General features: G+C 47.7%; 1 protein-coding gene and 1 long non-coding RNA gene across 6 annotated transcripts in view; one reads left to right on the top strand and one right to left on the bottom strand.

The window, feature by feature from the left end:
- The window catches only part of LOC136580585 (uncharacterized), an 81,519-nt gene extending 62,008 nt beyond the window's left edge, over window positions 1-19,511 (top strand). For all 5 annotated transcript variants that reach the window (XR_010786977.1, XR_010786975.1, XR_010786976.1 and 2 more), the window contains 2 exons: window positions 14,467-17,485; window positions 18,955-19,511. This is a non-coding gene — a long non-coding RNA (uncharacterized lncRNA). The remainder of the gene's footprint in view (window positions 1-14,466; window positions 17,486-18,954) is intronic.
- Window positions 1-26,409, bottom strand: part of LOC136580584 (ADP-ribosylation factor-like protein 13B) — a 605,728-nt gene that overhangs the window by 99,976 nt on the left and 479,343 nt on the right. Inside the window, exon 6 of the mRNA XM_066581246.1 lies at window positions 9,662-9,767. Coding sequence (XP_066437343.1) covers window positions 9,662-9,767 — 106 coding nt within the window. The remainder of the gene's footprint in view (window positions 1-9,661; window positions 9,768-26,409) is intronic.

The following is a 26,409-nucleotide window of genomic DNA, read 5'->3' as shown; positions in this document are numbered from 1 at the left end:
GGGGGGGACTAGGGTAGGACAAGCGGTGGGGATAGCCAAGGTTTGGCCCTCCTCTTCAGTGGTTTCCGCATATACTCGATCAGCGAAACTTATCGGGTATATGGGGGACAGACCTGGCTGTGCTATGAAGAGCAGTTCAGGCACCGGAAGGCGGTGCGCCCATCGATTTAGATGGAACCACAAAGATATCGGTCTGTGGTTGAGGGTAATGGCCCTGCGCATTTTGGGCAGCCCTTTCAGGGGGGCGCCGGATCTCCAGGCTCAGCCTCCACTTCAGCAGCGGGCCAAGGGGGACAGGCAGGGCGAAGTATACCCTGTTCTTGTTGGCAATTCAATGAAAGCCATTGTAAGTTCGGGGCGACATGCAAGTTTAAGCTTGCCTACTCCCATTGTAGTGCAGGATCGCATGGAGCAGCTAAGTGCTTCAAAAAAGGGAGGAAAGGGACAAGGGGTGTTCCTAGAAGGGATGACCCCAGTGAGGCTGGAAGAGATGGTGCCTTTTCTAAATAGGTATCAGGACGGGTGAAGGTGGAATTACTATTTAAGGGTTTTGGGGATGGTTTCATCATCCCCCCCCCCCGTTCATGGGGCCCCCTTTTTCGGTTAAAAAACTTACGTTCGGCCTGGATTACCCAGCTATTTTCACAGAGCAACTCGGGAAAGAGGTTAGTTAGGTCGCATGGCTGGGCCACAGCAGGAATCAAACAAGTTTCGGTTGATACATCACTTATCCTCCCCGAAGGGGCGTCTGTATATGACGGTATTGACCCTGACCTTTGTTCGGTGGTGTATATGTCATTTGACACAGCTGTCTGCTGGGTGAGGAAATACGGAAAAGGGGCGTTGTTGGCAAAGGCCGATATTGAGTCAGTTTTTTTCGCCTATTGCCGGTGCCACCAGAGAGCATTAGGTTATTGGAGTGTTTTTGGGAAGGGAGTTATTTCCTTGTTAGTAATTTTACAATGGGTGGCGGGGAGTTTCAGGGTGCCACTGGCCCTGAAAAACGGCTCACTCATTCCAGTGGACAGAGTGGGTAGGGAGGAGAAGCAGACTGTTGCTCTGCCTTGTACTCCTTTTTCCTTCTAACAGTGGCAGCATGGCGATGCAAACTGCTGGGTCACTCTAGTTTATTATTTAGTGTATATATATTATATAACTTCTAGTTACTTGTTAGTGATGGCGATCTGCCGCTTGTTTGTACTTTGCCTGAGTCTCCTGCAGTACTTCCTTCAATTTTTTCTGCGTTTCCCATAACATCGTGAGCTTGCGGTTGACAGTGGGGACCGGAGTCTTGACCGGGAAGCCCGGAATAATAATAGGGTGCATCCCATAGTTTGCAAAAAATGGACTCTGTGGGGTAGAGCAATGTCTCGCATTATTGTATGAGAACTCTGCCATCAGTAGGCAATCCACCCAATTGTCCTCAAGATGGGAGATGAAACATTGGAGATACTGTTCTAGAGTCTGGTTTGTCCTTTTGGTCTGAATGTTAGGCTGGGGGTGAAAAGCAGAAAATCGATTCACTGTTATGCCCAGAGCCATGCAAAAGTTCTTTCAAAACTTCGATGTGAACTGCACCCCCTTGTCAGACTCGACGTCATCAGGGATACCACAAAGTCTGAATACTTCTCTGATCACCAGTTCTGCAGTATAGAAAGTATTGGACTGGCAGCATGTAGGGATGCAGTAAAAGTATTGTTTTATTTTCCCATCACAGCAGAAAAAGCAGCAACATTTCAGCCTTGCGGCCTTCCTCAATACTTTTACTGCATCCCTACATGCTGCTGGTCCAATACTTTCTGGTTACTGGATCCTTTATGGGGTTAAAGGTTCGAGGCTCCCTGACTGGCTATTGAATATGGTGACCTTACCTGGTGTGGGATGACATTGATGCTGCTGATGCAACTTGCTTGTTTTACTCAGTTCTGCAGTATATTCAGCTGTAGGAATCCCTACGGCAGAGATGAAATGAGCCACCTTTGTAAGACAGTAAACCACAACAAGACTGGTGGTCATCTCTTTTGGCAGAGGGAGGGTCGCAATAAAATCCATAGATATAGATCCTCAAGGTCTAGAAGGAACTGCAAGTGGCTGTAGGATATATGATAGAAACGAACATGGGTGCAGCTGCATCTTATCTCCGGCCCATTGTGAGAAGATAGCTCCCACCACCAAATTGGAGGTGTCAACTTCGACAACAAAGGGCAATTCTGGATTTGGGTGGATTGTTACCGATGCCGACGTAAAGAGGGTCTTTAATCTTTTGAAGGCATCCTGCTGTCTGTGGACTATAAAAAAAAAAAAACTTGCATTTTCTGGGTGAGGGCAGTGATGGGCAGGATGTTTTTCAGAAGTCCTTTATGAATTTCCTATAAAAATGTGCAAATCCAACAAAACTTTGGACATCTTTTAAGTTCCTGGGAATAGGCAACTCTACAACAGCCTTCACCTTGCTAGAATCCATATTCAGACCATTTGGAGAGATGATATATCACAGAAATTGCATCTGAGTCTGTTCAAATTCACATTTTTCTAATTTAATATAGAGACCATTCTTTCAGAGTTGTCCAAGACCAATTGGACATGTTTATGATGTTCCTCCAGGTTCTCAGAAAAAATAAGAATGTCATCGAAGTAAACCACCACACATTGGTCCAACAGATCTCAAAATACCTCTAATAATTGTCCACCACCAGAACCAGCTCACTATAGCCCTGGTGGTTGTTCCCCCTGAAGATGTTGTAAGGCGAAACATGTTGGGAGGGGGGTGGGGGCTATACGTTAGACTTCTGGTAGTTCTGACCTACTAATTCTACATAGGTTTTGGAAGTTGGCATCCAGGCCTATTGTTAAAGGGGCTGTCCCACCGAGCAAAATGGCTCTATATACTTCTGTATGGCTATTACAAAGCACTTTGTAATATAATGTGTGCTTTGTAAATACGCCATACAGAAGATATATACTTACCTGATCCGGTGCCCCCCCTATATTTACCTGTCTGCTGCCTTGGATACGACCATTCCAGCGGTGTCTCTTCTCCCAACAGTTGCGCAGGCGCTGTAGTTCTTGCTGGCTGGTCAGGTCCTTGTGAACGCATCTGATGCAGGCGCATGCACAGTCGTCTCTTATTCCATGGAAACGGCTTCCCCTGGCTCCGGCAGAAGAAAAGGAGTAGCTTTCCCCGGTAGACCATCCTTCTGGGTAAGTCACTGGTCTTGGGAAGGGGGGTGGGGTTGGGGTGCGGGCACCAGCATATCACTGGTCTGGGTGGGGGGTGGAAATGTGCCAGGCTGTCAGTGGCCGGCGGGGGGGGGGGGGGGGGGGGGGGGAGGGTGTCTGGCTGCAACAATGGGTAACTGGTCTGGGGGAGGGAGGAAGTGCTGTGCTGTCACCCAGGGGGGGAGGGGTGCGGATGTCGGGCTGTCACTGACCGGGTTGGAGTGTGCGGGTGCCGGCTTGACACTTGGCACAGGAGTGTGTGTGTGTGTGTGTGTGTGGGGCGGGCTGCGGTTGCTGGGCTGTCACTGGTCGGGGGGAGGGTGGGTCCTGTCACAACACTGGTCTCGAGGGGAGTGGCATGCTGTCATTGTTCTTGAGGGGGAGGGGGGTTGGGGTTGCAGGTGCCGGGCTGTCACAGGTCCTACGGGTGGCGGGGAGGGGGGTTCTATCACACAGACTTGTCTCCGGGGGGGGGGGGGGGGGGGTGTCACATAGACTTTTGGCCATGGGGTGCTGTCACATAGACTTTTGGCCGTCATGTGCTGTCACATAGACTTTTGGCCGTCGGGTGCTGTGAAAAAAGTCTTGTCGTCGTCAGGTGCTGTCACATAGACTTTTGGCTGTCGGGTGCTGTCACATAGACTTTTGGCCATGGGGTGCTGTCAAAAAAACTTTTGACCGTCGCAGGCTATCACATAGACTTTTGGCCGTCGGGTGCTGTCACATAGACTTTTGGCCGCCGTGTGCTGTGACATAGACTTTTGGCCGTCGGGTGCTGTCACATAGACTTTTGGCCGTCGGGTGCTGTGACATAGACTTTTGGCCATGGGGTGCTGTCAAAAAAACTTTTCGACGTCGGGTGCAGTCACATAGACTTTCGGCTGTCGGGTGCTGTCACATAGACTTTTGGCCGTCAGGTGCTGTGAAAAATATCTTGTCACCGTCTGGTGATGTCACATTGACTTTTGGCCATGGGGTGCAGTCAAAACAACTTTTCGACGTCGTGTGCTGTGACATAGACTTTTGGCCGTCGGGTGCTGTCACATAGACTTTTGGCCGTCAGGTGCTGTGAAAAAAAGCTTGTCGCCATCGGGTGCTGTCACATAGACTTTTGGCCATCGGGTGCTGTGACATAGACTTTTGGATGTCAGATGCTGTGAAAAAAAGCTTGTTGCCATCGGGTGCTGTGACATAGACTTTTGGCCGTCAGGTGCTGTGAAAAAAAAGCTTGTCACCGTCGGGTGCTCTCACATAGACTTTTGGCCGTCAGGTGCTGTGAAAAATATCTTGTCGCTGTCGGGTGCTGTCACATAGACTTTTGGCCATCTGGTGATGTCACATTGACTTTTGGCCATGGGGTGCTGTCAAAACAACTTTTCGACGTTGTGTGCTGTCACATAGACTTTTGGCCGTCGGGTGCTGTCACATAGACTTTTGGCCGTCGGGTGCTGTCACATAGACTTTTGGCCGTCGGGTGCTGTCACATAGACTTTTGGCCGTCGGGTGCTGTCACATAGACTTTTGGCCGTCGGGTACTGTGAAAAAAAGCTTGTCACCGTCGGGTGCTGTGACATAGACTTTTGGCCGTCGGGTGCTGTGACATAGACTTTTGGCCGTCGGGTGCTGTGACATAGACTTTTGGCCGTCGGGTGCTGTGACATAGACTTTTGGCCGTCGGGTACTGTGAAAAAAAGCTTGTCACCGTCGGGTGCTGTCACATAGACTTTTGGCCGTCGGGTGCTGTCACATAGACTTTTGGCCGTCGGGTGCTGTGACATAGACTTTTGGCCGTCGGGTGCTGTGACATAGACTTTTGGCCGTCGGGTGCTGTCACATAGACTTTTGGCTGTCGGGTGATGTTACATAGACTTTTGGCCATGGGGTGCTGTCAAAAAAACTTTTCGACGTCAGGTGCTGTGAAAAATATCTTGTCGCTGTCGGGTGCTGTCACATTGACTTTTGGCCGTCAGGTGCTATGAAAAAAAGCTTGTCACCGTCGGCTGCTGTCACATAGACATTTGGCCATCGGGTGCTGTGAAAAAAAGCTTGTCGCTGTCGGGTGCTGTCACATAGACTTTTGGCCATCGGGTGCTGTGACATAGACTTTTGGCCGTCAAGTGCTGTGAAAAAAAGCTTGTCACCGTCGGGTGCTGTGACATAGACTTTTGGCCATTGGGTGCTGTGACATAGAATTTTGGCCGTCAGGTGCTGTGAAAAAAAGCTTCTCGCTGTCGGGTGCTGTCACATAGACTTTTGGCTGTCAGGTACTGTGAAAAAAAGCTTGTCACCGTCGGGTGCGGTGACATAGACTTTTGGCCGTCGGGTGCTGTCACGTTGACTTTTGGCCGTCAGGTGCTATGAAAAAAAGCTTGTCACCGTCGGCTGCTGTCACATAGACTTTTGGCCATCGGGTGCTGTGAAAAAAAGCTTGTCGCTGTCGGGTGCTGTCACATAGACTTTTGGCCATCGGGTGCTGTGACATAGACTTTTGGCCGTCAAGTGCTGTGAAAAAAAGCTTGTCACCGTCGGGTGCTGTGACATAGACTTTTGGCCATTGGGTGCTGTGACATAGAATTTTGGCCGTCAGGTGCTGTGAAAAAAAGCTTCTCGCTGTCGGGTGCTGTCACATAGACTTTTGGCTGTCAGGTACTGTGAAAAAAAGCTTGTCACCGTCGGGTGCTGTCACATAGACTTTTGGCCGTCGGGTGCTGTCACATAGACTTTTGGCCGTCGGGTGCTGTCACATAGACTTTTGGCCGTCGGGTGCTGTCACATAGACTTTTGGCCGTCGGGTGCTGTCACATAGACTTTTGGCCGTCGGGTGCTGTCACATTGACTTTTGGCCTTCAGGTGCTGTGAAAAAAGGCTTGTCACCGTCGGCTGCTGTCACATTGACTTTTGGCCATCGTGTGCTGTGACATAGACTTTTGGCCGTCAGGTGCTGTGAAAAAAAGCTTGTCACCGTCGGGTGCGGTGACATAGACTTTTGGCCGTCGGGTGCTGTCACGTTGACTTTTGGCCGTCAGGTGCTATGAAAAAAAGCTTGTCACCGTCGGCTGCTGTCACATAGACTTTTGGCCATCGGGTGCTGTGACATAGAGTTTTGGCCGTCAGGTGCTGTGAAAAATAGCTTGTCGCTGTCAGGTGCTGTGACATAGACTTTTGGACGTCAGGTGCTGTGAAAAAAAGCTTGTCACCATCGAGTGCTGTCACATAGACTTTTGGCCATCGGGTGCTGTGACATAGAATTTTGGCCGTCAGGTGCTGTGAAAAAAAGCTTCTCGCTGTTGGGTGCTGTCACATAGACTTTTGGCCGTCAGGTGCTGTGAAAAAAAGCTTGTCACCGTCGGGTGCTGTCACATAGACTTTTGGCCGTCGGGTGCTGTCACATAGACTTTTGGACGTCAGGTGCTGTGAAAAAAATCTTGTCACCGTCGGGTGCTGTCACATAGACTTTTGGCAACAGTAATTTGTTGCGTGGAGTGGGAGGGGGGCTGTGACAGTAATTTGTCACACATGGTGTAATCCTGCCTGTGCAGGGAGGGGAGGGGGTGAGCTGTGTTATCTATATATAGTTGTTACTGTACTTGCGGTGGCGAGGGTTGGTGGGTGATATCAGTGTACTTGTGGGTCGGAGCACTGTGAAGGGGGCAGCACTGGGGGGGCACTGTGTGAGCACTGTGGGGGGTGGCACTGGGGTGGGAGGGGAGGCACTGGTGGGGGACACTGGGGATGTATGTGTTTGGGGGCACTGTGGCGGAGGCAATGTAGAGGGCGTGTTTGTGTGGGGCACTGTGGGGGGCACTGTGGGGGGAGGGGCACATGGGGTGCATGAGTATGGGGGCTCTTTGGGGGGGCAATGTGGAGGGACACTGGGGGGAGGGGCACTTTGGAGGGGGCACTGTGGGGGAAGGTACTGTTGGACAGCATGTGTGTGTGGGGGGCACTTTGGAGGGAGAGGTACTTTGCGGGCACTGTGGGAGGGGCGTGTGTGTTGGGGGCACTTTTGAGAGAGGGGCACTGTGAGAGGTACTTTGGAGGGGGCTCTGTGGTAAGGGGCATGTGTGTGGGGGGCACTGGGGGGCACTGTGGGGGAGTGGCACTCTGGGGAGGATGTGTGTGTTTTGTTACTTTCACTTTTAAGGGCAGAGGATCACGATCCTTTGCCATTGAAAGTAATGCTAGAGATCGCAATCGCCTGCTACTGCTGTGACAGCTGTAACAGGAGATTCCTTCATCTCCCCAGCATGTCCCCTCATCACTGGACACTGGGACAGTGCTGTCACAGTGTCCAGTGATGAGGGGACATGCCAGGGAGATGAAGGAATCTCCTGTTACAGCTGTCACAGCAGTAGCAGGGGATCGCACTGCTCTCCCATTGCTTTGAATGGGGTCGGCCGGCTGCCGGCTCCATTCAAAGCAGTGAAGGGATTCCCGGAGCGGGAGAGCTATATCGGGCTGTCACAGCCCGATATCGCTCTCCCCATGACAGCGTGCATCTCCATAATGACGCCGATCCTCCAGTCATGTGACCGGCGTCATCTGGAGCGCGCACGCTGAGGAGAGAGAGAGAGCAGTGCATCATGGGAACCTCCCAGCGGCGCTATCTTTGAAAAATTCTTCTGGTCAGCTTTATAAAGGGAAGAAAAGGAATAAAAAGGTTAGCAAAATATTGATTTTTATGTGTATAGCTGTTGTGTGTGATGCTTCTACTCTACAGGGCATTAATGGGGAAAATAAACAGTTTTGGCGGCAGGACAACCCCTTTAAGTGTGTATATGTACAATTACACACACAATACTGATTGATGACTGCTGGTCATTGCTACCACCATTTGCCCCTTAATTTTATAATATATTTCTTGAGGTTGTCCTTGTCTATTTTTTAATAATAAAGCATTTATATTTAGGGGATATTACCAAGGGGTATATTTTTGCATTTGACATTTAGAATTGTTCCTAAAATTTCATGATTCCCTATCATAACTTTGATAAGGATAATGAGATGGAGGAATGGGTGATGCCTCTCATTATCTTCTAGGGTTAGAAATGAAATGGCTGACTGACCAATATCCAGTTGTTTCGGGGTGGCAGGTTGAATAATAATCTTGGCATGTGTGAGGGCAATGGTTCTCTGGAATTTATTAGGACAGTTCATAGCATAGTGACTTGAACCCCAACAATACAGGCATAAATTCTTCGATTGGCACCTCTCTTTCTCAGCAATGGAGTGGGGTTTGCAGATGGCATCGATCTGCATTGGATCAGGTGCTGATTCCTCCCTTTGTTGGGTGTTAGGGGTGGACAGACTGGATGAAAAAAGAGGGTTATTTCTGAAAGCCTGCCACTTCTCCTTTTGTCGTTTCAGAACTCACTGGTTGATTCTAATGCTCAGTTGAATGAAGTCTTTCAAATCACCTGGTGTCTCCACCCTGGCCAGTTTGTCTTTAACATTTTCCAAAAGTCCTCTTTGAAACTGACTCTGCTGCCAGGTGGGGTTCCATGTGGTATCACTGGCCCAATGATGACATTCTGCCATATACTCAGCAACTGAACCTGGAGGTTATGCAATTTTCCTTCAGCTATTGCACAGCAATTGGGATCATCAAACACTTGATTAATAGTCATAATAAAGGTACAGAGGTCATTGAGAAGGTTCCTATTACTTTCCACATATGGCGTCAATTCAGGAGCTAGGAAAGCAGGAGCAAGGATTTGGTACAGGTTCCGCAGGGAAGCTGTTCAACATGCTGAATAAATCAATAGGAAGGGCTACTGCTTGGAGTGCAGGAGGTTCCAGTTTTAAGTCCTGACACCTGGCCAAGCACTTTTAGAGTAACCAGAACTTGAGGCAGGTAGAGAGTTATTTTTCTTATTTCCAGGTTTGTAAAAAAACAGAGTGAGAAATTGATAGGTTAAAACTCGGCTAATTAGTGCTACCTACGCAAGCAACTGGAAAGTATTATGTAAGGGTGGACACCCACTTGCATTTTTCTTGCATGTTTTTTTAATGCGATATCGCTGCGTTTTTTTAACACGATTGTCAATGGGACTTCCTAATGTTAAAAACACATTGCAAGTTTGTGCTTTGCGGTTTTTCTACAATACTTTTTTAACATTAGAAAGTCCCATTGACAACCGTGTTAAAAAAGCAGCAATATCGCATGAAAAAAACGCGCAAGAAAAACGCAAGTGGGTGTCCACCCGTGTTCAGATGTATTGTAGATAAATATTGTAATATTTCTGTTTCAAGCAATATGTTTGTCAATATTGATTGTAATGTCACAAGGGATAATATGCTTACATGTGACAATTATTATAGCAGATATTATATTTTTGTGGCCTGTATAAATGCACTTCTATAGATCCATATTATTTTCTACAACTTTTACAAATTGAATAGCTTGAGACACATGATTCAATTCAAAGACAATATAACTTACAATTTTGCAAAGAGTCCTATTTTCATTCACCAGTTTTTCTAACGACAGCAACTCAATTATCTCACTAGATAGAAGCGCGGAGGCTCGGTCCTGTTTATTTGCAAATCTAAAAAAGCAAAAACAGCTAAAATGAGTATTGATATACAATATTGCTTTTCATGGAATAGTCAAAAGAACTGCTTTTCATGTTCTGATGTATTTGGCGCTGAAATTCTATGTGCACACAAGGCTAAATGCTGGCTGGACTCAAAGAAAGGACTGCATGATGCTGATTGATTTCTATTTATCAGTTTGTATACAGAGAGGTGTCAACCATTGTGTGGCAGACGGAGCAGGACACACAGGCTCTCTCTTAATTATAAATTCTGTCTGAATATAGTTTGGGGGGTGAACATGGGGAGTAAAATAATTTAGCAGTCTCGTCTGAAGTCTAGATTAATTTTGGGGTTTAATAAGGTGTCAGGATTTCTTTTGGGGTCTACTCCGATGTCTGATAAATTTAGACCTAAGAACCTAAAATTCATGTAAAGTACCACTTTGTCCGTGAGTGAGTGAGTTACATGCTCCACCACTGATCACATAACAGTGATGTCATTGCAGATCCCAAAGCATAAAACATGCAGAGTCTGACAGCAGCCAAGTGCTGCCAGGACCAGTGATGATGTCACCGTCATGTGATTAGTCACCAGCTCTTAGCTCCGCCCTGATTACATGATGCTGAAATCAAATGATTCTAGTTCAAAATAATGGTGGCAAGCATCAATAGGTGCAGAAAAATCCAAGAAAGTTTTATTCTCCCATATCAAAAACGATAATACAGCAACATTTCTGGGACTTAGTCCATGTCTCAATGGCTGCTGCATCACACCTATGTCCTAACCTTATGGGGATTCCTTAAAGTGTTGCTGGTGATACATTTCTTCAGGGCTATCAAATGATTCTAAATCAGCAGAGGCTGATGAAGAATGTCTGTAGCAGAGCTGTGTGTGGTGTGTGTGATGCGCATGTAGCAGAACTGTGTGTGGTGTGTGTGATGCGCATGTAGCAGAACTGTGTGTGGTGTGTGTGATGCGCATGTAGCAGAACTGTGTGTGGTGTGTGTGATGCGCATGTAGCAGAACTGTGTGTGGTGTGTGTGATGCACATGTAGCAGAACTGTGTGTGGTGTGTGTGATGCGCATGTAGCAGAACTGTGTGTGGTGTGTGTGATGCGCATGTAGCAGAACTGTGTGTGGTGTGTGATGCGCATGTAGCAGAACTGTGTGTGGTGTGTGATGCGCATGTAGCAGAGCTGTGTGTGGTGTGTGTGACGCGCATGTAGGAGAGCTGTGTGTGCTGTGTGCGACATGCATGTAGCAGAGTTGTGTGTGCTGTGTGTGACACACACATGTAGCAGAGCTCTCTGTGTGTGGGTCACGCGCATGTAGCAGAGATGTGTATGCTCTGTGTGATATGTGCATGTAGCAGAGCTATTTGGTGTGTATCACATGTGCATGTAGCAGAGGTGTGTGTGGTGTGCGTGATGCACGCACGTAGCAGAGCTGTATGTGTCTGACATGAGCACGAAGCAGAGCTGTGTGTGGTGTGTGTGACGTGCATGTAGCATAGCTGTGTGTGTGTGACGCGCATGTAGCATAGCTGTGTGTGTGTGTGACGCGCATGTAGCATAGCTGTGTGTGTGTGACGCGCATGTAGCATAGCTGTGTGTGTGTGACGCGCATGTAGCATAGCTGTGTGTGTGTGACGCGCATGTAGCATAGCTGTGTGTGTGTGACGCGCATGTAGCATAGCTGTGTGTGTGTGTGACGCGCATGTAGCATAGCTGTGTGTGTGGGTGACGCGCATGTAGCATAGCTGTGTGTGTGTGGGTGACGCGCATGTAGCATAACTGTGTGTGTGGGTGACGCGCATGTAGCATAGCTGTGTGTGTGGGTGACGTGCATGTAGCATAGCTGTGTGTGTGGGTGACGTGCATGTAGCATAGCTGTGTGTGTGGGTGACGTGCATGTAGCATAGCTGTGTGTGTGGGTGACGTGCATGTAGCATAGCTGTGTGTGTGGGTGACGTGCATGTAGCATAGCTGTGTGTGTGGGTGACGTGCATGTAGCATAGCTGTGTGTGTGTGTGTGTGACGTGCATGTAGCATAGCTGTGTGTGTGTGTGACGTGCATGTAGCATAGCTGTGTGTGTGTGTGACGTGCATGTAGCATAGCTGTGTGTGTGTGTGTGGGACGTGCACGTAGCATAGCTGTGTGTGTGTGTGTGTGTGTGTGTGACGTGCACGTAGCATAGCTGTGTGTGTGTGTGTGTGTGTGTGTGTGTGTGTGTGGGACGTGCACGTAGCATAGCTGTGTGTGTGTGTGGGACGTGCACGTAGCATAGCTGTGTGTGTGTGTGTGTGACGTGCACGTAGCATAGCTGTGTGTGTGTGTGCGGGACGTGCACGTAGCATAGCTGTGTGTGTGTGTGTGCGGGACGTGCACGTAGCATAGCTGTGTGTGTGTGTGTGCGGGACGTGCACGTAGCATAGCTGTGTGTGTGTGTGTGCGGGACGTGCACGTAGCATAGCTGTGTGTGTGTGTGTGCGGGACGTGCACGTAGCATAGCTGTGTGTGTGTGTGTGTGCGGGACGTGCACGTAGCATAGCTGTGTGTGTGTGTGTGTGTGCGGGACGTGCACGTAGCATAGCTGTGTGTGTGTGTGTGTGTGCGGGACGTGCACGTAGCATAGCTGTGTGTGTGTGTGTGTGTGTGTGTGCGGGACGTGCACGTAGCATAGCTGTGTGTGTGTGTGTGTGTGTGTGTGTGTGTGTGGGACGTGCACGTAGCATAGCTGTGTGTGTGTGTGTGCGCGACGTGCACACAGCATAGCTGTGTGTGTGTGTGCGCGACGTGCACGCAGCATAGCTGTGTGTGTGTGTGCGTGACGTGCACGCAGCATAGCTGTGTGTGTGGTGTGCGCGTCGTGCACGCAGCATAGCTGTGTGTGGTGTGCGCGACGTGCACGCAGCAGAGCTGTGTGTGGTGTGCGCGACGTGCACGCAGCAGAGCTGTATGTGGTGTGCGCGACGTGCACGCAGCAGAGCTGTGTACAAACACGCTACATGTACATCACACACAGGTGTGATGTGCATGTAGTAGAGCTGTGTGTGTTGTGTGTGTGACACGCGTATGCAGCAGAGCTGTATGACGCGTGCATGTAGCAGTGCTGTTTGTGGTGTATGTGACATGCATGTAGCAGAGTTGTGTGTGTGACGCGTGTCATTTAAAGAGATTGAGAAAGTGTCCCCCGAGCTGTCCAGTATCAGCTGCTGTTCAGTACATTAGAAAAGTGGAGCTGACAGCCTCCCCCCACGCCTTGAATCTACTGTGATGATAGATTTATAGATATTAGGGTCCTTTTAGACACAATGATTATTTCTCAAAAGTTTCTCAAAAAAAACATATTTTGAGGGATAATCGCTGTGCGCATTTACACAGCAAGATGATCGCTCAAAATTTGCTCAAACAGCTCATGCTGTATGCAGAAGACAAGTGGGACCGCATACAGTGGTTGTCGTCTGAGCGCTCCGAGCGGCGTATACAGAAGACAAGCTGGGCCGCTTTTCTTCTGTATACAGCTCTTTTCTTCTTGGAGTGCTCAGCTGGTATACAGCTGAGCGCTCCGAGTGGAGTATACAGAACACAGCTGATGCGCTTTCTTCTTCATACTCCTGCTGTGTTCTCCGAGCAGGTTACCAGCTGAAACGGTAGTATCAGCGGTATCCCGCTGAGAACTCAGTGTGCGGCACTGATAAGGCTTATCGTTCTCTTTCAGCTTCCTGAAAGACAACAATGAACCATTCGTTAAAGGGGTTGTCCCGCGCCGAAACGGGTTTTTTTTTTAACCCCCCCACCCGTTCGGCGCGAGACAACCCCGATGCAGGGGTTAAAAAAACAAACCGGAGAGTGCTTACCTGAATCCCGGCGGTCCGGCGTCTTCATACTCACCTGCTGAAGATGGCCGCCGGGGTCTGCTCCCTCCGTGGACCGCAGCTCTTCTGTGCGGTCCATTGCCGATTCCAGCCTCCTGATTGGCTGGAATCGGCACGTGACGGGGTGGAGCTACACGGAGCCGGCATTCTGCACGAGCGGCCCCATTGAAGACAGCAGAAGACCCAGACTGCGCAAGCGCAGCTAATTTGGCCATCGGAGGCCGAAAATTAGTCGGCACCATGGAGACGAGGACGCCAGCAACGGAGCAGGTAAGTATAAAACTTTTGATAACTTCTGTATGGCTCATAATTAATGCACAATGTACATTACAAAGTGCATTAATATGGCCATACAGAAGTGTATAGACCCACTTGCTGCCGCGGGACAACCCCTTTAACTTAAACTGCACGGTCTCAATGATTCTCGCTCAAAAGACAGCTTTGAGTAATTTTTGCAATTACAACGGCTGCTTCCTTTAGTATCCAAGGATGTAATTCATCTGGACCTTGACACTTGAATTAATGTAAGTTAGTTAAGTATTTCCTCACCAATAGGAATTTAAATGTTCAGCCTCCTTAACATCATTCTTAACCAATTCACCATTTTCATCTTGTAAGCATCCAATAGCATCTTTGACTTTTCTTTTGCTTTTGACATACCCCCAAAATCCTTTTTTATTGCTTATGGCTTCTGTTGCAAGCCTTAATTCATTATTAGCTCTTGCTGTTTTGACACTTGCCCTACAGTTTCTGCAGACTGCATTATATTCTTCTTTAGATATCCCCCCTATTTCCATTTACTAAACATATTTTTTCTTCCTTGTCTATGCAGAGGGCCTTGCGGCATTTGGGCACCAAGGACCCTGCTCTACGCATACAGCTCCTCCTCAAGATGAACAGGACCACAGCTGCAGAATGCAAGGCCCCATGCAAAGTTGTGGATGGTAGAGCTTAAGGTGCGGATTTCAAGAGCACAGACAAGTGAGTTCAGCAGCATAAGGACAAGAGCTGTGTGATTATAACTCCAATCTCTCTCACTATATCAGTAATTGGCGCATTGCACCACCAGATACACTACTACTATAATTTCCTAGTAATAATTTCCTATTTAGGGGTCTGAATTTATTTAAGATCTGTGTAAGATTTATTTATGGGTCTGGTGTAAGGTCTGAATTAATTTGGTGTTCTGGCCAGAGATCTGAATTAATTTTAAGGGCAGTTCTGAGGTCTCTATTAATTTAGTCTGATCAGATGTCTGGATTTCTTTTTGGGTTTTGCTTAGATCTCTGAATCAAGTTTAGGGTCTGCTCTAGGGACTGAATGTATTTTGGGGGTCTGCCATGGAGTCAGAATTTATTTGTGTTGCTATAGAGAAAAAGAATGGGCTGCAGAAGCATAGAGCAAAGGATACTTAGGCAGCAAACTTTGCAGTTTTCGGGAGTAGTTATCAAGGCAGTTTGAGCTTCATTGGAATAAAAAAGGAAAAGGGACATCTAAAATAAGGCCGCCTACAAGCAGGCATACATGGATTGCGCGTGGAGAATTCTGCACGGAATCCACCAATGCCCCTGCGTACCTGCCTCTGCGGATGGGCCATTGGCATGCTGGCACACATGAGCAGTACAGATTTCCCTGCACAGTCGCTAGACAATGAGGCAGATCCCACGGCCTTTCTGCAATGCTGATTTGTGGAAGGGCCGCAGATCGGATGGCTTCCAATGACATCAATGGAAGCTGTCCACGTGGAAAACGCTCTAAAATAGAGCATACTGCGATTTTTTTTTTTTTTTTTCATCCGCAAGTGGAAACCGCAAATGGTTCCCACTCGTGTGCATGGCAAATCACTTTTCCATGGACTGCTATGGGTGAACATTGCTGCAGAATCTGTGGGCGAACACCCGCCGCGGATTCTGCAGCAAGAATCTGTCCAAGTGCATGAGCTCTTAAAGTTGTCACTTGTGTTTCCCTGAATATAATTGCTATGTATTTTGTCTGAGACTGCCTGATCTTGTATAGTCTGCAATGTGATAATACGCTGCAGACTACCAGTATGGACTTTGTATCTGATCTCTATATACTTACTGTTGCCATTACAGATACAGTCAAACCTCTAGTTTCGTTGTTAATCCATCTAAAAACAATTGGCCAAACTAGAAACCAATGAAACTCGAGGCAATTATTTTCATAGGAATCAGTATAAATTCAATTAATTTGTTCTAGACATTCAAAAAATACACCAAACCACATTTAATAGAGAATGATTATGATTTTTTAATACCAAAGTAATAACTATAATAAATGAATATAAAAGACTACTTTAAAGAATAAATTAACATTGAACATGTTACTATGTTTAATCTGTGCTAATACATAGGACTGCAGGTTACATCTACTATATCATCTGTCCTCAGCATTATAATGTGTTCTCTGTGGTGTTACATAGGACTGCAGGTCACATCTACTACATCATTTGTCCTTAGCGTGATCACTGTGTTCTCTGTGCTGTTACGTAGGTCTACAGATGACATCATTATCTGCCCTCAGTGTTATCACTGTGTGTTATCTGTGGTGTTACATAGGACTGCAGGTGACATCTGTCCACAGTGTTATCACTGTGTGTTATTTGTGGTATTACTTAGGACTGAGGTTACTCACTGTGTTATGTTGGTAAACGTAGCCACTTGCATTACACTGCAGTACTGTTTTACTAGCACCCACAGAGACACCTGTAGAATGGTGGGTAGTGTTGCAGCATCAGGAGGAGGAGACGCTGAGCATGAGATCACATGTCCCACGTCAGCAGCGACACCACTGAAATTAGAAGCAGCCAGTGAAACAAGAGGCGAAATTCTGGCTTGAAGAATCAGTGAAACTGGAAACCAGCTAAACTAGTTTAATGGGTGAGTGAGTGCTGCCTCTGATTGAGAGCTGCCCCTGATTGGTCCCTGCGCTGAGCCAATCAGATGCAACACTCACCCATTCATGAATTCATGAATGGGTGTGAGTGAGAGCTGCCTCTGATTGGTGAGGCTGTGACCAATCAGAGCAGCTCATTCAGCAGGCGGGGATTTTAAATGCTGAATACTACACAGAGCAGTTCAGGAGAACTGCCGGCCAGGCGCGGCTGAACTCCGGCTGCAGCAGAAAGGGGAGTATACATTTTTAAAAAATTATTTTTACACATTTTAGGATGATTTTCAGGTAAGGCCTTATATTTTTAAGCCCTTCCCGAAAATTCATCCCACGCTCACCGGCAGCCCATTGGCTGTATTTCCGGCTCCATTGAATTCAATGGGCTAACATCGTTCTTCTCTGCCACAGCTGTAACAGCTGTGGCAGAGGAGAGCGATCTTTATGCTGACAGTGCGCGCGCGCGGGGGGGGGGGGGTGTCTCACTCCCGCGCTCGCCAGCAGCCCATTGCTTTTAGTATAGTTTTTCTCACGAACATGTGACTCTGTGTTGTATGCCTGACCAGCGCAGGGAAATTGTTTCCATGAATTACGACATTTTTATATACCAGTTCATGCTTATCGTTTCATGTGATAATAGCCTGGCTATTGAGTAGAGCAGTCAGCAATAGCTCTGTGTTTTTCTTGCACGGCTGCGACAGGTCCTAGCGTTGTATGACCTCTGCTATTTCAACATCATAACGCGCTCGTTCAGCAGTGTGCATGGACGGAATTGCGTAGTTTGAGTCCATATTAAAGTCTTATCACTTCGATATAGGTATAGTGACCTACAATCTACAACTAGAGGTACTAAGGAAAACCGCAAAGTAACTCCACCATACCCTACACAAGGATGACCGTCTGACAACCATATTCCCAGACCCTCCCCTTCTGTGTTACAGGTAACCTCCTAACTTGAGGAACTTTAAAATCAGGAGTGCATTACCCTCTGACACACAAAAAGGAACTTATGCCTGTAATGTAAGGAGCTGTAACGTGACATCTAAAATAGAGCATACTGCGATTTTTCATCCGCAAGTGGAAACCGCAAATGGTTCCCACTCGTGTGCATGGCAAATCACTTTCAGCCTCCTCCCCCTGCAGAGAGGGATGCCATATATCGGCCGGCGTGAATACTTGGCCGATATATGGTCGTCAGATCTATTCCTTTTTAGCCTGATGAAGAGCCCGAGAGGTTTGCAAGATCGCTATTACATTATGTATTTTTTTATTAGCCATTAAAAGGTATCATAGCTACAAGATTACGTGGTTTCTCTTGCTGGGAACAGTCACATTTTGTATTAGTTACACATCTGCAACCATTAGCTAATTACTGTATATACCGGCGTATAAGACGACTTTTGAACCCCGAAAAATCTGCTCTGAAGTCGGGGGTCATCTTATACGCCGGTAATACAAAAAAAAAGTGTCAAAAAAAAAAAAATTACTCACCTCCCCCGGCGTTCTGCGGCGCTGCTGCAGGCTGTCGCTCCCTCCTGGTCCCCGGCAGAGCATTGCTTTCTGGACGCAGGGCTTGAAATCCCCGGCTCCAGAAAGCTAATACTGTGATTGGCTAACACACGCTGTCAGCCAATCGCAGCCATTCAATGACCTCATTGAATGACTGTGATTGGCTGAAGGCACGTGTGTTTTAGCCAATCACAGCCATTCAATGATGTCATTGAATGGCTGTGATTGGCTGACGGCCCTGCGTCCAGAAAGAAATGCTCTGCCGGGGACCAGGAGGGAGTGACAGCCTGCAGCAGCGCTGCAGAACGCCGGGGGAGGTGAGTACTGATTTTTTTTTTTTTGCTCCACTGTATTCCCGGCGTATAAGGTGACAGTTGGGGGGTCGTCTTATACGCCCCGTCGCCTTATACGCCGGAATATACGGTAGTTCCAGCTCTGTCAGGATGTCAATGTAGGGATGAATGAAGATGTCTATTATTACACAGATTGAATCAGTAAGGACTCTGTTAACCGCTAACATGTCTATCCTATCTATCTATCTATCTATCTATCTATCTATCATACTTCATGTATCTATCTATTATATAAAGATGCACAGATCATTTAAAAAACACAGGGGATTTGACAGCGGCATTGGGCATTACAAAAGTTTTCTTCTATAAAAAGTTGAACAAAATCAGAATTTTTAAAAAATCAGACGTAAAGAAACGTAAAATGTGATCATAAGATAATCCACAAGCAATGTAATATAATACAAGCACGCAGTAATGTCTACAAAATACACTGTCAGTATCCTGAATTTGGTTAAGTATAAGGATCAGATATAAGGAGATTTGTAAGTTGAAGTGTTCATAATTTAATTGTAACGATACAGGACTTTTCTTCTGTGATTTATTTCCAGAATAGCGGGGTTGACGGCATATACTATCATATTTACAGTATGCTGGGTTGGGACGGCGAATCCTATTTCCACTCGCAGGTTCCCAGTTTTAACGAGGGAGACGTGCGTATGAGAAGGTACAGGTCCATAAAATGGAAGAATCTGTCTCAAAATGACCGCTAGATACAAAATGGAGCATTATCAGATGTAAATAAGCTTGTGCGTAGTGAAACAATAATTCAAGCAGAAATAACTTTAGAGCATGAGATTCGGTGCAATGTCTAATGATTTGTTTTTATTCTTCCGAGAACCAAGCCTGAAAAAATCGTTATCAGAAGAAACCCTCCCACGCCCTGAGCTCTGGGAAAAGAACGAATCGTGCTAATAAGATGCTGCGACCATCCAAACTCACAAGGGAGGATGAGATAACATTAACATTTGAAGGACATTTCATATATATTCTCACACTATGCTGTAATGTTTTATTTTTTAACCCAATGAGATTAAAGCCGTGACTAATGACGTATTCCTTTCTTGTATTGAGAAACGCTATGAAAAGTTAATAAAGATTCAGAGTACATATGCCTCAAGCAGAGTGAGCTATATACTTGCCGGGGCTCTCTACGTATCTGAGGAGAACTGGAAACCGATACGAATTGATTTGGAACCCAAGGCTTGAAAGGTTAATGTGACCGGTCATTGATTTGGAACCCAAGGCTTGAAAGGTTAATGTGACCGGTCATGTGTAGCGGTCCTTAACAACTGGCGTAGTCGGCAGGATTTATTGATTGACTCTGATAATAACCATTGGACTACGACACAGACCTGGATTGATGATATCAGCCGTGCCAAAGTCCGGGGACTGATCAACCCCATACAGCGCGGTAAGTCACATATATACATATATATATGATGTCTACCGTTGGTCTGTTTTGGTACGTTTGATTGTAGTATGTCCTGCGGTTAGTCGTTATTTCAATGTACAATTGTTAAGCTGTCATCAATAGACATTGTTACCTCAGGTCTTGGGTAATCTTAAGTGACACCAAGGGACAGAATCGATAGATATAGGTACCTAAGTTGTTGTTGCAAATTTATTGTGTATTTAAAGATATCCATGAGTATAGGTTCCACGGGGCGATTCTGACCTCCATTGGAAAAATGGCTCGGATATTAGGTGTATTTAAAAATATCCATGAGTATAGGTTCCAGGGGGTGATTGAGCATAGGGCATCAGACGTGAAAGTCTTTGAACATCACGTGATTGAGCATAGGGCGTCAGACCTCCAGTGGAAAAAGGGCTCGGATATTAGAAACATGTTGAAGTTCTTTAAGAAGAAGTCCTGGATCCTGTCCACTTGGTGTCATGTAGAGGAGGGAAGGAGTATGTGAAGGTGGTTAAGAAGTTATGTGAGATAGTGGGTATGCCGTCTGGTGGCAGGCTACAACCTGGATTGTGGTCAGAAATGTTGATTAAGTGTAGAGGGTCACTGAATGATGCTGGTTTATTGAAAGACGCTGAAATGTGGCATAAGGTTTCTGTACAGTTGAAAGCTGAAGGTTATGAGGAAGTTGAATGGATTGAAGAACAAGTAAAGTCTTACAAGTACCGTAAGCCTGTCAGACCGCCTCCATATGAGGGCTCTGATAAGACTGATGATGTTTCACATTGGATGTGCACAAGGTGTGGAATTCAAAACCCAAAACAAAGGGACACTTGTTTTAACTGTGGTGCCCCCAGACCCTGCGCCACTGACACTGTCCCGAGTGAGAAGGAGTTGAAAATGCACAACATTTGGCGTTATCAGAAGGTGCCAGCATATGTGTTTATTTATGAGTCTAAATGCAGGGAATAGTTCATATTCACAGAGAGCTGACAGTTGTTTTGAAAAGGTGGGGGCTGTCCGAGAAGGCTTGAAAAGTGTGTTAGCTGATAATGAAGGAATTGTAGTTAATAGACAATTGCTCAAGTTTGCAGAGAAAAATGTTTCAGTAAGTGACGTAAAGTTGAAGTAAGAAAGTTGCAATTTCAAGATGGCGATTATTCATATGCTTCGAGTTGAAGACAAAGGAAGGCAGCCCTTCTTCACCATCTGAGGGCACCGCCCCGGCCGTGTCATGGACGATGTTTTTCTCCCTTTGCCCTGCCCCTAGATGGCCGTGTTGTTATAGGGGCCAATACCAGTCGATATATCTTGATACGTGTCTAGTATGTAGTATTCCTGGACCCTCCCGTCACCATCGCCCAGTCAGGCCACACCTTCGGTGGCCATTTCAGTGCCAGCCATAGCCCAACGGCCATTTTAGCATCTGTTGCAACAATACCTTCAGTTACCCCTCAGGTGTCATCTTAGCTCCGCAGCAGAAATGAGCTGGCCTCTGACCTCCCATCTATGTATGTTTTTACCTGGCATACCAATTCTGCCCACTGCAATGACGAGTGCCTTTTCTGAATTTTGCATAGAAACGTTCAAGTCCCCTCATCCCACCTGCAAATAGCCTCCTCCCGATTATCTGTTCTGCAGTCTGTGTTTAGCACCCCCATCCCAAGTAGGTCTGTGCTTAAAATTTCCCATAAATGTAGTTGTTGCTGGAAAAATCTTTTCCACTTTGCAAGGGGGAAAAATGGAGGAGAAAGGGAATCCTCTAGTCTGTGTCCCCCTATGACATGAAGCAAGTTCATGCAGAGTCTGCAGACAATTATGTGACAATTAACCACCATGCTGTCTGTCCTGTATGTCTTAATGTCCTAACATTGTGTCATTGCTGTACGTGTTGTCCATTCCTCATAAGTCAGATACTGCTGAGAAGAAAGGTAGCTAGGATCGCAGACGGCAGTAGAAAAGCTTACAGAAAGAAGGAGAGGGTCAATATGTGATTATATATTTATATATATATAATATATATATATATATATATATATATATATATATATATATATATATATATATAGAGGGTTAATGCTTGATCTGTAAAAAAGCTGCAGCGGCAAGTCGCCCCCCTTGTCTCCGAAAAGGGGGGGGGGGGTATAGTGAGGAGGAACAGAGTTTAGTGAGACTTGCAGAGAAAGAATGTGTGCTTCTCAAGGCCAAAGATTAGAGCGGAGAACACTGGACAATAATTAAGTTTGCTTGAATAGAATAGAACCCGTAATGAACCCAGTGAATCTTACTGTTTTTGCTGTTCTTTGTGTAAATGTCAGTTCTGTGATTGGTTGGACGTGTGCATAATTGCTAAATGTGTGTTCCTTTTATGGGAAATATTAGTGTTGTGGAATCTGTTGTACATCTCTAGTATTACAGACAGTTAAAGTTTGACTGATTCCAGGGAGAGGTGGTAGTGATTGAATGCATTTGTTTGCAAGATGACAGTTGCATCATACGCGTTATCTCCTGGTGTGAACGGTGTGCATCCTAGTGCAATGTATCCACAATTTCCTGAACTCTGTAATGGCGCAAACATTGTGTGTGTGGTGAATCATAGGCATTTGAATGAGAGAGACAGACTTGACCGCATGGATGGATGAGAGTTAATGACCCGTGTGCAGACTATGATAAATGTAAGATGTGTGATGCAGATATTGACTGGGGATACAAGTTTTTCTCCCCCCCCCCCCCCCCCCTTCTGCATATGCAGACTGTAAATTTCCAATGTGGATAGATGTTTGTAGAATATTCTGCCCTGATGTAATTCATGTCTCTGTTATAGGCACTGATATCTTACAGGCCTTATCTGCATCCATCAAATTCCCACCGGATGGCTCGGTATGGGTTGAGACTAGAGATGAGCGAGCACCAAAATGCTCGGGTGCTCGTTACTCGAGACGAACTTTTCGCGATGCTCGAGGGTTCGTTTCGAGTAATGAACCCCATTGAAGTCAATGGGCGACCCGAGCATTTTTGTATATCGCCGATGCTCGCTAAGGTTTTCATTTGTGAAAATCGGGGCAATTCAAGAAAGTGATGGGAACGACACAGCAATGGATAGGGCAGGCGAGGGGCTACATGTTGGGCTGCATCTCAAGTTCACAGGTCCCACTATTAAGCCACAATACCGGCAAGAGTGGGCCCCCTACCTCCCAACAACTTTTACTTCTGAAAAGCCCTCATTAGCAATGCATACCTTAGCGAAGCACCACACTACCTCCAACAAAGCACAATCACTGCCTGCATGACACTCCGCTGCCACTACTCCTGGGTTACATGCTGCCCAACCCCCCCCCCTGCACGACCCAGTGTCCACAGCGCACACCAAATTGTCCCTGCGCAGCCTTCAGCTGCCCTCATGCCACGCCACACTCATGTCTATTTATAAGTGCGTCTGCCATGAGGAGGAACCGCAGGCACACACTGCAGAGGGTTGGCACGGCTAGGCAGCGACCCTCTTTAAAAGGGGCGGGGCGATAGCCCACAATGCTGTACAGAAGCAATGAGAAATCCAGTCCTGTGCCACCTCCATCTGGAGCTGCACACGTGGGCATAGCAATGGGGAACCTATGTGCCACACACTATTCATTCTGTCGAGGTGTCTGCATGCCCCAGTCAGACCGCGTTTTTTTATAAATAGTCACAGGCAGGTACAACTCCGCAATGGGAATTCCGTGTGGACCCACGGCATGGGTGGCTCCCTGGAACCCACCGGCGCTACCTAAATTTATGCCCTTGCATTACCCATCACAGCTGAGGTAATGTCGTACTTAATGCAGGTGGGCTTCGGCCCACACTGCATGCCCCAGTCAGACTGGGGTTCTTTAGAAGTGGACACATGCAGTTACAAATCCCTGTGGACCAACAGCATAGGTGGGTGCCAGGAAGCCACGGGCGCTACCTAAATATATCCCATTGCAGTGCCCAACACAGCTGATGTAACGTCAGCTTTAATGCAGGTGGGCTAAAAATTAATTTGATTACACTGTAGGCGAGGGCCCAAAAATTGCCCATGCCCAACCAAGAGGGCAGGTGAAATCCATTAATCGCTTTGGTTTATGTGGCTTAATTGGTAACTATGCCTGGAGGCAGCCCAGTTAAAATAAAAATTGGTTGAGGTGAAAGTTTCAACGCTTTAAAGAGCATTGAAACGTATAAAAATTGTTTAAAAAAATTATATGACTGAGCCTTGTGGGCCTAAGAAAAATTGCCCGTTCGGCGTGATTATGTGAGGTTTCAGGAGGAGGAGCAGGAGGAGGAGGAGGAATATTATACACAGATTGATGAAGCAAAAAGGTCCCCATTTTGGATGGTGATAGAGAACGATGCTTCCATCCGCGGGTGCAGCCTACGTATTGTTTAGGTGTCGCTGCTGTCCGCTGGTGGAGAAGAGAAGTCTGGGGAAATTCAGGCTTTGTTCATCTTGATGAGTGTAAGCCTGTCGGCACTGTCGGTTGACCGGTGGGTACGCTTATCCGTGATGATTCCCCCAGCCACACTAAACACACTCTCTGACAAGACGCTAGCCGCAGGCCAAGCAAGCACCTCCAGGGCATACAGCGCGAGTTCAGGCCACGTGTCCAGCTTCGACACCCAGTAGTTGTAGGGGGCAGAGGCGTCAACGAGGACGGTCGTGCGATCGGCTACGTACTCCCTCACCATCCTTTTACAGTGCTCCCGCCAACTCAGCCTTGACTGGGGACCGGTGACACAGTCTTGCTGGGGAACCATAAAGCTGGCAAAGGCCTTGGATAATGGTCCCCTGCCTGCGCTGTACATGCTGCCTGATCTCTGCGTCTCCCCTGCTACCTGGGCCGCGGAAATGCGCCTTCTGCCACTAGCGCTGTCGGATGGGAAGTTTACCATCAGTTTGTCCACCAGCGCCCTGTGGTATAGCATCATTCTCGAACCCCTTTCCTCTTCGGGAATGAGAGTGGAAAGGCTCTCCTTATACCGTGGGTCGAGCAGTGTGTACACCCAGTAATCCGTAGTTGCCAGAATGCGTGTAACGCGAGGGTCATGAGAAAGGCATCCTAACATGAAGTCAGCCATGTGTGCCAGGGTACCTGTACGCAACACATGGCTGTCCTCACTCGGAAGATCACTTTCAGGATCCTCCTCCTCCTCCTCCTCTGGCCATACACGCTGAAAGGATGACAGGCAAGCAGCATCTGTACCCTCAGCAGTGGGCCAAGCTGTCTCTTCCCCCTCCTCCTCATGCTCCTCCTCCTCCTCCTCCTCCTCTGGCCATACACGCTGAAAGGATGACAGGCAAGCAGCATCTGTACCCTCTGCAGTGGGCCAAGCTGTCTCTTCCCCCTCCTCTTCATGCTCCTCCCCCTCCTCCTCCTCCTCCTCCTCAACAACGCGCTGAGATATAGACATGAGGGTGCTCTGACTATCCAGCGACATACTGTCTTCCCCCGCCTCCGTTTCCGAGCGCAAAGCGTCTGCCTTTATGCTTTGCAGGGAACTTCTCAAGAGGCATAGCAGAGGAATGGTGACGCTAATGATTGCAGCATCCCCGCTCAGCATCTGGGTAGACTCCTCAAAGTTTCCAAGGACCTGGCAGATGGCTGCCAACCAGGCCCACTCTTCTGTAAATAATTGAGGAGGCTGACTCCCACTACGCCGCCCATGTTGGAGTTGGTATTCCGCAATAGCTCTACGCTGCTCATAGAGCCTGGCCAACATGTAGAGCGTAGAGTTCCACTGTGTGGGCACGTTGCACAGCAATCGGTGCACTGGCAGATGAAACCGATGTTGCAGGGTCCGCAGGGTGGCAGCGTCCGTCTTGGAGTTGCGGAAATGTGCCCTGACGCGGCGCACCTTTCCGAGCAGGTATGACAAGTGTGGGTAGCTTTTTCAGAAAGCGCTGAACCACCAAATTAAAGACATGGGCCAGGCATGGCACGTGTGTTAGGCTGCTGAGCTGCAGAGCCGCCACCAGGTTACGGCCGTTGTCACACACGACCATGCCCGGTTGGAGGCTCAGCGGCGCAAGCCAGCGGTCGGTCTGCTCTGTCAGACCCTGCAGCAGTTCGTGGGCCGTGTGCCTCTTATCTCCTAAGCTGAGTAGCTTCAGCACGGCCTGCTGACGCTTGCCCACCGCTGAGCTGCCATGCCGCGCGACACCGACTGCTGGCGACATGCTGCTGCTGACACATCTTGATTGCGAGACAGAGGTTGCGTAGGAGGAGGAGGAGGAGGGTGGTTTAGTGGAGGAAGCATACACCGCCGCAGATACCACCACCGAGCTGGGGCACGCATTTCGGGGGGTGGGTAGGACGTGAGCGGTCCCAGGCTCTGACTCTGTCCCAGCCTGCACTAAATTCACCCAATGTGCCGTCAAGGAGATATAGTGGCCCTGCCCGCCTGTGCTTGTCCACGTGTCTGTTGTTAAGTGGATCTTGGCAGTAACCGCGTTGGTGAGGGCACGTACAATGTTGCGGGAGACGTGGTCGTGCAGGCCTGGGACGGCACATCGGGAAAAGTAGTGGCGACTGGGAACCGAGTAGCGCGGGGCTGCCGCCGCCATCATGCTTTTGAA

The sequence above is a fragment of the Eleutherodactylus coqui genome, chromosome 10 (genome assembly GCF_035609145.1).
Source record: "Eleutherodactylus coqui strain aEleCoq1 chromosome 10, aEleCoq1.hap1, whole genome shotgun sequence".
Taxonomy (NCBI): Eukaryota; Metazoa; Chordata; class Amphibia; order Anura; family Eleutherodactylidae; genus Eleutherodactylus; species Eleutherodactylus coqui.
This window is presented reverse-complemented; position numbering and strand designations above follow the sequence as displayed.